Source organism: Semicossyphus pulcher, unplaced genomic scaffold (assembly GCF_022749685.1).
Source record: "Semicossyphus pulcher isolate SPU_LCO1_2020_fin unplaced genomic scaffold, fSemPul1.0.p SCAF_3, whole genome shotgun sequence".
Taxonomy (NCBI): domain Eukaryota; kingdom Metazoa; phylum Chordata; class Actinopteri; order Labriformes; family Labridae; genus Semicossyphus; species Semicossyphus pulcher.
The window spans coordinates 18,666,975-18,679,162 of NW_027211704.1; the positions used below are offsets into that span (position 1 = coordinate 18,666,975).

At 47.0% G+C, this 12,188-nt stretch overlaps 1 protein-coding gene across 4 annotated transcripts in view; it reads right to left on the reverse strand.

The window, feature by feature from the left end:
* The window catches only part of srgap2 (SLIT-ROBO Rho GTPase activating protein 2), a 57,940-nt gene that overhangs the window by 21,045 nt on the left and 24,707 nt on the right, over positions 1 to 12,188 (reverse strand). For all 4 annotated transcript variants that reach the window (XM_069677582.1, XM_069677581.1, XM_069677583.1 and 1 more), the window contains exons 2-3: positions 6,946 to 7,138; positions 321 to 483 (exon numbers count right to left, since the gene is read on the reverse strand). In XM_069677582.1, the coding sequence (XP_069533683.1) occupies positions 321 to 483; positions 6,946 to 7,138 (356 nt within the window). The remainder of the gene's footprint in view (positions 1 to 320; positions 484 to 6,945; positions 7,139 to 12,188) is intronic.

The window sequence follows — 12,188 nt, forward strand, 5'->3', positions numbered from 1 at the left end:
TCAGGTCGAGGTTCAGCAACGTTATGTGCCCAAAAAATGAGCTCAACTGACTACCTGAATGACCAGGTTTTTCCATCAATAGATTTTTTCATACACAGCCATCTAGTGTAAAATGTAGATTGCTTAAAAGCCTAGCTTTAGGATTGATATTGACCCATATCAGAGATGTATATCATAACACTGCTCATCAACACATTAGATTGTCAGGGGTCAAACAGATTGAGGTAACAGGTGCTTTACATTTCTTCAAAACATCCCTCCATACAGAACAATCAGGAGTTGGAGAAACCAGTTACAGAGACAGTTTCTGTGTGTGTTACCTTCTTGAAGAGGCGTCCTGAGTCCTCGCTGATCTGTGCGAAGCGGGGGATGATGTTGTTGAGGTAGAGGTCGGACAGAGTGGCGTGGTCGCGGCTCTCCCTCTTCACCTGAAGCAGCAACAGGTTCCAGCAGTTCACGGGGGATAGAATGCTCTGCTCCTTCCTGCACACACAGAGAAACAGAGGGTCTTCAAATATATTCAAGGACCTCCGAGCATCTTTTTAGATAAATTACCATCATTAAGTCTCTTTTATCTCTTAATTTCCCCTTTTCATCCTGCTGATAGAAGCATTTAAAATGAAGAGACAAGCATACTGTTAATAAAAAACACACTCTTCACATAGTTGATGAGACAAGGCTGTGGGGATAAGAGACAGGGAGGGAGTTAATTCCCAGACAGAGTTTTTTGCACAAAACAGCATCCTTCTTTCTCTCTTTTTCACACACACACAAGCAGATACACACAGACACACACAGGGTCAGCACGCCAGCCCAAACAGGGGATTCAGCCAGGGTACAAAACCCAGCAGGAGGAGGCAAGACTCCCCCCGCAGGCACAGCTGTCGCAGAACGGAATAAAAGAAAGCGACGGAGACAGAAAAAGAGCGATTCAAAGACTGGAACGATTCCACCAACAGTCTAATAGCTCAATACTGTTTCTTTGTCTTTGTTTCAAGTGCCCATAAAGCCAGTACACAAATACCCTCTCAATGCCCTGCTCACACAACACAACCCTTTTCAGAGTGCGTGCGCACGATATGTGTTATACTGTGTGTGTGTACAGTATGTGTTATGGATGATCCATGGATGATCTAGTGGGTAAAATGGATTATGAGTGAGTGTAAGTGGATGAAAGAAGGTCTTTGTGCTGTTAAGAGCAGCTTTAACTGGATAGAGACAGCAAAGAGCTGCGAGGCATTTACATCACACACAGACGCACGCACGCACACACACACACGTACAGATGGGGGTCAGGAAAAGTAGAGCAGTGACCCAAGCATACACGAGGTCAGACAGACAGAGAAAGTCTTTGACCGAGGGGTATACAGTGGGGGTGGTGTCTATGGGGAGATGCGTGTGTGCGTATGCGTGTGTTTGTGTTTGTGTGTGTGGGAAAGTATGGTCTGATGAGATGAGTCATCCACAGTGATGTGATATGCTGGTACTGGCTGTCACTGGTCAGATGGTCGTATGACTAACTGAGTAAAACAACAATGATTTCAAGGAAAAGACAAAACAATCTGCCCACAGCCGTTTCAAAAAGACACACTCTCATCATGTCGTATGCTAAACTTAACTTAACCAATGATCATGCGGGCACACTCGTGTGTTCTCGGACGTCTGTTTCCTTTCCTCTGCGTCTGTCTCCGCTGCTTGCACAACATTTGTCTCCAGCAAAAGCAGCACCACAGTTCCTCTATTTGCTCAAGAGAGCCACCTCTCTCCCCCCCGCCCCCACATGTGACATGTCACCTTCAGCCCACCGGTGATCACCATGGTAATAGCACAGCAGCACCGAGGCGGATCAGCGTACTCTCCCTCTGACCCTCAGCTATCACAAGGTAAACAGTGAAATGTCGCTGGCCCTCTGAAGGTCACATGATGCAGGCTGGGAACAGAGTCGCGACTCAGGTCAGGTGCTGCACAGTGACTCAGAGTGGAGGGAAAAGGCTAAATGGTCGTTTACATTCAGGATCAAAACACATAGCATTAAAGAGGGCAGCACTGCCGGCTGTTCTGTAGCGCAGACGCACACTGAACAGTTAAAAGCGGAGACTAAGTCCAGGCGACCAGATATTTGAAGACTTTAATCATTGGTTTTACACACAGATGCATGAAGGAACAAACAAGAACACTTAGAGCTGATATAATGTTGTTATTATTATCCTATAGTGCTTCTACATTCACCGGCCACTTTATTAGGTACACCTGTTCAACAGCTCGTTAACGTAAATTATCTAACCAGCCAATCACATGGCAGCAACTCAAAGCATTTAGGCATGTAGACACGGTCAAACCGAGCATCAGAATGGGCAGAACAGAGCACCTTTGGGATGTTGTGGAAAGGAAGATTCGCATCATAGATGTGCAGCCAATTAGGGATGCACGATATTGGATTTTTTGCCGATATCCGATATGCCGATATTTTACAACTCATTTAGCTGATTACCGATACCGATATTTTTTCCCGACTTTGCCTTGGCTCCTCCTCGCATCACCGAAGCTGAGCAGTCATTGCAAATAGCAGTTTTGCTATCTATTTCGGACACTTTGAAAAACTTCCACACCTCGGACATTTTGGCTTCTGACTCTCTCATGCTGCAGGTAGACACACGTGACGTCATCACGCTGCGCTGTGCTGGTCTTCTTCGCGCCGGGGACATTGCACCGAGGTCGGGCATTTAATCAAGTATGCAGCAGCCTATTATTTTATCGGTTAATTATATCGGCATATATCGGCATGTTGGCCAATATCCGATAGTTCATTTTTAAGCCAATAACGGCCGATACCGATAACGGGCCGATAATATCGTGCATCCCTACAGCCAATAAATCTGCAGCAATCGCGTGATGCTCTCATGTCAATATGGACCAAAATCTCTGAGCAGTGTTTCCAGCACCTTGACGAATCAATGCCACAAAGACTGAAGGCGGTTCTGAAGGTATAAGGGGGTCCAACCCGTTACTAGCAAGGTGTACCTACCTAATAAACTGGCTTCAAAGTGGCAGTCAAAAGGATACATGTGATATTATATTATCAGCACGATGAGATGTTACCAAGCTCATTTCAACTGCTGATTATCTTTGATTCTGGTTCTTATTGACTTTTGGTTCCCCTTCCCGGCACATGATAATAGAAACCAAAGCACGTTGAAAGAAAACAGACGCGGGTTTTATTAGATTAAGGCTGCCATGAAACAGCAGTTTATCATGTGGATGAACTGAAAAGAACTAAAATCTTCCATCTTGCTGTGTTTTCACTTGAGCTTGTAATAGAAGCCTCAGCTGATTCGGGCCATTATAGCAGCTAATGGGGGCATCATAATGCTTTATTTATATGCCGCGCTGCACAAAACGCTGCCGATTTTCTCCCTGCATGGAATTATTTTTATCCAGTGACAGTAATTTGTCTTAGGAAAAGCCGTTTCCGACTGCCTCTTATAAATGTGGAAGCAGCATGAAGTGTGATTTAGGTTTGTCGTTTCCAGAGCGCTTGACGAAGAAAAGAGCAGAAAGAAGTATTTAACAGAATAAACAACAGATGCATAACAGCAGTTTTTCGGTTCACGTGTGGTCAACTCATGTGATGTCGAGCATCACATCCCATAAACCACATTGAACTAATATGTCGCTGTGAGAGGGGGCTGTGGCAAATTATCAGTGAAGCTGGCCCCATGTTTAGCATAAGGCCTCGCTTTCAATCAGGGTGCAACTTGTGAGGGCTTCTCCATGTGACCAATCGGCCTGTCAGCCTCAGGGCACACACACACACACACAAACATAGACGCACACAATACAGTTAAACAGTGTAACCCCACCACCACCACTGCTCTACGCCGTCTGCCAAATAGCGGGAATACCAGGGGTCTCCACGGGATCAACACACACAACCCTCACACCCCACATTGCTCGGAGCACCATCAACGCCTGGCTGTACGGAGACGCAGCCTTCACGTACACACAACTACATTCAGACACACACAAACACACACACGCATAACCGGAAAATAGCTGAAATTCCAGCGTGGCACCCGTGCTGAGCAGCAGCAGATGCAGGCAGAGACTGTTAGATACACAGATGTTGGATGAGGCAGAAAGAGACTGAGAGAGGGGCAGAGGGAGAAACGGAAAGTAAAGACTGAACTCTTGTCAGTCAGTAAACTGTCGTTTTATTACCTTCTAACATTTGATAGGTTATGACGTACAGAAGCTGACCCGCTCAACTCCATATTTTATTCCCTGTCCTTTGCCCTCCACCCCTCTCCTTTGCTCTTCTTCCCTCCCCCAACATGCAACACAGGGAAAAACACTCTGCTGCTGCTGTCTCAGTATTGATCTAAGCTTGAGGGTGTGTGTGTAGTAGTAGATGTGTGTGTGTGTGTTGGGGGTATGTCCTCTAGGTTGGAATTGGGTTTCATTTAGAGGACCTATCGATCCCTGTTAGTCTGTGCCTGCGTGTGTATGTGTGTGAGGGGATGGATTTGGGTTTGCCCCCTAGCAGAGACAATAATGTTTCTGTAAAAGCGTGTGACGCACAACAAAAGAGAACGAGAAGAGTACGAGGGGAAAATAAGGAAGGTGGCCGGAGGAGGTCCCGGTGAAGAGGAAGTCAGAGAGTGAAAGAGGACGAGCAGACGGGGAAAGTTTTGGTCATTTCGGAAGATACAGTCTTTAAAAAACAGAGCTACAGTTTCAGCTACAGTTTCTATCACACAAAGGGCTGCCAAAAACATCTTTGGCACTGATCATTTCAAATAAAATAGTTGGAATTGTTAAAAATAAAATGTAAAATACTTAAAGAGCAGCTCCAGTCATGTTTCACGACGTATAAAAGTCTCTGCTTGAAATAAGTCTGATGTGTTTTTTCTGCAAAATACGTTTAATTACCTTGTAAAAATCCTCCCAAGACATCTCCTCCTCCTCCTCCCCCGAATCTGGATAGTCCCCGCCCACTATGTCAATTTCCAACCGCCCCCTCCGTCGCAAAAACAAAGCACGTCTCTGCCATCGTTTAGTGGCATCTTGTTTTAACATTGCTAGCTTGAAATTGCGTAATTAGTAGTAGTAACGTTAACGTTAGTAGTCAGAGTTTGAGCTCTCTCGTGCATCACCAAAGTGGTTGCCATAGGTTACACATCATGATATGCATAGCATCACCCCGTCCATTAACGGGAATGGCTCCTAAGGTTTGTGACGTCTCAAACCTGCCAATCTGAAAACGTGTTGTTCAGCCTGTCCTTGGTACACTGCAGTTTAAAAGCAGACAGGCCCAGCCATGGAGATGACTGCTCATGTTGTACCTGATATGTCTTGTAGCACATGAAGAACACCACATGGAGATGTTTACAAGGTTAAACACTTATATTCACTGGAGGGGGGCTTTAACCTGCAATAAGTTAATGAACAAGCACAAAAAAACAAATGCTAAGCCCATGAAACCTTAACACAATGATAAATTGGGGTCCTAAGATAAGATGTGCTGATGCTACAGAAGAAGAAGTATTTTACAGTGACAAACATGAAGTCTTATATACTGTAATATCTAAATAAAAATAAATATCTATAAAAACTAGAAGCCAAATAAAACACTTACAAAACTTTATAGTTCGAGAGACACAAGCTGGAAAACATCCCAATGTTTAACTTTAACACAATCATTGCTTTCCTCAAACCTCACGTCCCCTTATTTCATCTCTTGCATCAGGTCCTTGCATGTCGACTCTTAAAGATGCATGAAAGGATGAGGAATGGTAACCACAACACCGGTTGTTTTTATTCGTCCATTATTCGGAGAGAATAAGAATTGACTGACGCGCAGCTGTTCCACAAATCCTGACACACTTTGTGCAGCTACTCGTGTCCCCATGGGTTGTTTGAAAGGAACACAGTGCTGTGGTAATGATGTATTAATGATGCTGCAGTAATGATCACAGAGCCCTTCAGTCTCTTTAAATCAGCAGAACGTATTAATCACGAAACATATTTCTATTGCAAGGGTGTTGCCAGCTGTTAAAACACGGTTCTGCACCGTTACACCTGTGTTTTCTTGCTCTAAGCTCCTCTGTAAGCCGCCTCCCTCCTCGCTTCTCCAAGAGGCATACAAGCTGTTAAAGCGTCCGCAAAGATGGCGGCTCTCGGCCACAGGCTGGAAGACTTAGGAGCGAGGACGCAAGTTGGAACTAAAGCACTCTCTGGCTTCATTTTACCTGTGGTAGCGCCACTGATGTGTGTGTGTGTGCAGTTTAAGATGAGCTCAGCTAGCAGTTCAGTGAGTCCTTACCCACAGAGAAACAGCCTGCTCCTCTTGCAGTAAAAAACGCCGGATAAATTATACAAGAACACATCCCGCTGCTAAAGCTGATGAGCTCCAGTGTGTTATTTGTGTGCCTGTTATGTATCAATGAGAGAGCGAGTGAGAGAGAGAGAGAGAGAGAGAGAGAGAGAGAGAGAGAGACGGGCCGACCTTTAGCGAGAGAGAATCCCTGTTTGGGCAAGGTTACACACACAGCAAGACACGGCAAAATAGTCAGAGCACAAAATCACCACCTGGCCATTTCTGGCAAAACTCATACACACACAAACACACACACAGACACACAAGCAGACTCACAGGAATCCCAACAACATGTAAAAGCTATGAATACAGTAATGTTTCAATAGATCAAACAGGGAAGTACTGAGTGATGCAAGTCAGTAATTTACAGCCTGACACATCGATCCCATCACCGTAACTCTCGGCCATCCGGTTTCATTTCTTTGGGTTTGTCTACTTCCCTTTTCTTAAGAAGGAAGTCAACACTCTCAATAGCACTCAACACTGTCCTGACGGCTAAATTAAGACATTTCTTAAATGTTTTCCCGCATTATAAGACACTTAAAAACTACACAAATAAAACCTCATACTTGAGTAGATGGTCCTTGGTGCTGCGCGTCTTGGTGAGGAACCTCTCCGCCAGCTTCTCCAGGTTGCGGCTGTAGTCCACCTCGATCTCGGCCTTCTTTCTGAAGAAGTCCTGCAGGTCCTGCAGCAGCTGCACCCTCAGCTCGCACTGCTGGTCCAGACACTTGAGCTGCTCCACCAGCTGGGCGCGGATCTCTGCCAGAGGCGAAGAGAGGGAGAGAGAGGGGAGAGAGACGGAGATGAGTTAAAGTGCTTTTTTAACTTCCCACTACAAGCCAAGTGTGATCAACACATTGGAAAAGAGAGCCCACGCAGAGTGTTAGTGGTTTGGAGCCCTGACTTCTAAAATCAAAGGCCTCTTTTTCTACATGCAATTATCCGTACAGCTGGGGAGTATCCTGCATACATTACTGCTGACAGTGTAGTGCCATCATTAAGATGCGTTCCACAGCAATGTGTAAGAAAGTCATAAGCGGTTTCCTCTTTACAGCTGATGTGGTTGGAGCACCTGGCATCAGCTTGGATCGTTGGCCAACATCCATCCCCACTCCCACCGGTCTGTAAAGCACAGACTTTTGTGTGTGCGTGTATCATCATTTGTGTGTATACTCTTCCACGCACAGACATCTCCAGAGGCAGTCATTTATCCCCGCTTATCACTTTTCATTTTCCTCCTGCTTCCTTCCCCTCTCCCTCCTCCGAGCCGCTCTCCAGTCTGGCCTCAAATTAATAGAGTGCACTCAGCGCAGACACACTCACAAACCACATTCAATCACCGGCTACAAGAAAGACCTCTGGAGAGTCCGGCCCAATGCAGTTATTCTAGACTTGGACACACAAGGCAACACGGGCACACGTGAACACACACAAGGACACGCGCGAGCACACACGCACGCATGATGATGATAAGCTGGATCAGTGCTGACAGCTGACAGATTAATGCTACGCTCTCATAGCCGCCTGCCAATGCTGAGTCGGCCGCACAAGCATCCTTTTAAAGAGTAAGGAAACAACACACACTTCTACGACAGGTTGTCCTACCTTTACATCGCTGGCCGAAGAGAAAGCGGATGGTTTTGTCCTCCATCCTGACCTCACACACGCTCTTTTCAAACACACACACACACACACACACAGTTGCAGACAGCCAGAGAGGCAGCAGTCCGTCGAGCCGGCTGACAGCGACTGTTGATGCAGCCTTTGTGTTCAACAGCTGAGAGTGCAGTTTCTCATTACCACAAAGAGAAGTGGGATATCTAAATGTGTCTGACCCTCCCCCCCCCCTCCCTCTCGTCTGCCACTTCTCTCTCTCGCTCGCTCGTAAACACAGACCTAAACATTTTGCCGCTAGCCGGCGGCTGCGTGCGTTCACAGTCATTCCTCACAAATTAAAAGGCCAGAGCAGAGGAGGAGGAGTTCTGTGGCATCATGACACCACAGCGTAAACACTCACATACGCAACAAATAAATGCACACACACACACGGCCTGTGTCTGCGCTAACGACCTGGTGTGAATATTTGCTTTGACAACATGTGTTATTGAATCATGGTATGTGTGTGTATGTGTGTGTGTGTGTGTGTTCCTCATCGCACAGTGCTGTCCATGATGGGGAGTGAGTCAGGGTCCCGCCTCCCGAGGCTGCGACGCAACATCTCGAGATGGCGGCCCGTGTAATTAGCCAACAAATCACAACACACCACATGCACAAACACCTCAACAGAAAACAAGCGCTCCCACCCAAGAGGAGCTGAAGAAGGGGACAGAAAGTGGGAGGCATCTGTACCTTTTGACCCCAATCGAAAGCAGGTTTAATTGGGGTAAAGAATTGATAAGGAGGGCATGTCCAGTGCCACTAACCTCCTCTCAGGGGAAGTGAAGAGTGAAACTAACCGCACGCTCCTATTACAGCCATGAGCTCTCTCTATAGCTTGTTGGTACTGGCTGCTAAAATGAATTACCAACAGTAGACGTGTGTTAGGCCGGACTATGACTGGAGTAGTAGTACAATTAGAGTTGCATCGCACACATAAGAATAAAATTCACAGATTTTTTGAAAATAATGGTTGTCGCATGTGTCAGAGGGGGAACGCAACACCTCGTGTGATCTCGTACTTCATGGGATCTCAAAGTGAAGCAGATGTGAACAAAGCGACTACAACCTGCTGTGGTGATGCTACGTAAAACGAAACGAGAACTGGAGGTGAGATTTTCTATAAGCAGTAGCATGCTAGCTTATGTTAGCATCACAACGAGAGTGCTTGTTAACTCTGTAGTGGCCCTGTCTCTTTCTCTCATTAGCACCTTTCACACTGCCAGTTGAAGGCGGGATTATAACGCCTCGGTTGCGTCTCGTCTTCTATGTAAAACGCATGGAGGTGGAATGGGGGGGGGTCGACATAACAGGCGAAACAGCGTCAGTGTAAACGGTGGAGCTGGCAGGGTGGAACAGCACAGTGTATGTGTATTTGAAGCACATGCTGTTTGTTCATACCTCACACACGCTTTGCTTACGCAATGCCGGACTGCTGTATAAACACACACTGTGGCGGCTTTACGCCGGCGTGGCCTGGTTCAATGTGAAATGGCAAAGGCTGCATAACGGCGGAGCTTCGTTACTGTTGGCTGAACACTGATGTGATCATCCTGATTTTATATCATAAACATGAAACGTGTTTGAAATTATCGGGATAGCCTCAATGAGTCTGCGGCCCTTTGAGAGGCTCGAGATAAGATTGGATCTGGTACCAAACAAGAGCACAGACAAGATTCTTCCCTCTGATAGTCACGAAAGGCGGATAGTGAAATCCGCCTCCTGATCTCAGAGTCGGGCCTTGGCTAAAAAAAAACAGGAAGTTGGTGAAGCGAAGAAGAGAGGTGTTGCAGAAAAGATCAGTGCAGAGCTTCCTTTTAGGCCTCATCTCTCTGTAACGGTCATCAGCCAGCGAGAAGTGGGATGTGAACTGGAATGTGACGCCTCCTAAACTCCCCTCCATACGACCCAGTCACATTTTCCAGGCAGATGAGAGCAGGTCTTGTAATCGGGCTCTGGGATTCTACTTTACTGATGCTCTGCTTTTTTTTCTTCCTCCTCCTCCTCCTCCTCCTCTTCCTCCTCCTACTCTGTCTGTGGAGCTGATGGCTGTCTGGCTCTGTCTGCCTTTCCCATACACTTTAAACTCCTTTTCCTGAATAACAGCCCGCCTGCTGTTGATTCTGATGGCCTCATCTCTCTGAAGATCTTTGTTTTCCTCCTGGTTTAACTCGACACAGTGATAGCAGCCACCTGTTGGTTTGTTTTGCCACTCTGTGCAGATGAGTAAGTGGGTATCGCGTGTGTATATACCCTCCATATGTCTGGCTTTTCGTGTAGACAAAATGTAAGGATAAATAGGCTTCTAGACATTTGGGCAGTCCGATGTGTTTTCTGTTTCAGAGCATTTGGCCCACACCTGCCCCTCCTCACCATCCATTATTGATTAGTTTTTATTCTGACCCAGAAACTGAAGACAAAAACAGAGAGAGACGTTGGATGGAGGCGGCGTAACCGCACTAGAATGGCATTACCGCCATGATCAATGCCTGCAGTTAATTTTGCTTGAGGCAGAGGCTGAAGGCAGGGGTGGGGGGGGCTCAGACGTGTTGGTGCATACAAATGCGTGGATGCATTCTCAGACGGGAATACAGCTAAAAAAAAAAAACGCAGCAAAAACATCATCAGCTTTGGTCTGTTTCGCTGGAAGCTGACAGAGGTGATGGCTGCCCTGGATGCTGGCCTAGATACAGGACGCAGGCACACATACTGCTGGGAGCATTCATTATACCTGGATACACCCTGGGCAGTGGGCACAACACACACACACACACACACACACACACACACGGACAGCCCTGCGACACTGTTGAGTCCAGGCTGTCACTCTGAGCTGTTTTGACGGCAGCTATCCAGCCGGCTCTTGAAAAAGCCCCACCCCAGATCTGTCCTCCTCAATTACTGGACTCGCTTCTGTGGGCACACACACACACACACTTACACACACATGGCAAATGTTCACAAGTAGACGTGATGAGTGTTGGAGACAAGGTTTGAACTGGCAGGAGAGGGAGGGGAGGAAGAAGAGGAACACCGTGGAGAGGGATGAAAGGTGTGTTCGTTTAAAGGATAATTCCTGTTAGTTTCACAGTTTTTGATACCTGTTGCTTAATATAACAAGGACTCACAAAAGGTAGCTGCAAATTTCTGGTGCTTCCAAGTCAAGTCAAGCGACAGGAAGCAAAGGTCACAACCAGAAATATGAGACCGGAGCTGTAGCGGGATAATCCTTTAAACACAGGCCTCTCTGCCAGCGTCGGGGTGCAGGGCCCACAACCTGTGCCAGGTAATCACTGAACGCAGCGTGAACAGGCGCACAAACTCCGAGACATCCAACCAGGAGATGTAGCTACCAGCGAGGTCGAGCATTACCCGTTTTGTTTGTGTTTTTGTGTGTGCGTGCGTGCGAGCATGTTTACGCAGTAAGGCCTGGTCTTTGTTGCTCCGGGGGCTGATACTGCAGTACAGAGCAGAGCGGAGGAGAAGAGGAGGAGGGGAGGTGGGGTAATGGTTTAGAGTTGTACCACTGTGAGCTCATACTATTGTCCTCAGAAGAATGAAAGAAAGAAGCAGAAAGAAAAGAACAGTTTAAAGGGGGGTGGCGAGTGAGGGGGGGGCACTGCGTCACAGTGAATAATATGTCCATTCATCCCAATACACACAGGAAGAGAGGACAGAGAGACAGGAAGTCAGTCGGACCGGTTCACTGCCAGCAGGGAGCACACGGGAGGGGAGGGTCATACTCAAACAACCACAGGAAGCATGTGTGTGTGTGTGTGTGTGTGTGTGTAAAAAGGCCGAGTGCAGCAGGATGGGGGGTTGGACTAAGGTGTGTGTGTGTGTTTCTTCCAATGAAAGGGCCTGAAGAAAAACAGGCAGCTGTGGAGTTCACCGATATAACCCTCCGAACCTGAAACCAGGCAGGAAAAGAGGGGAGAGAGGGACCGACGGGGAGAAACTGGGCCAGGGGTTTGCAGGTTGAAGTAGGGGGGGGAGAAATGTGTGTGTGTGTGTAGTAGTGGATGGCGGGGCTGTGGGGCTAAGGCCGCAGAATGTGACGGTAGTCTGAAGCCCCAGATTTCAGGTAGTGTTTCCTAATGAGATTCTTCAGCAGGGTGGAATCTATTAGTTCCAGACATGCTTAATACTACTT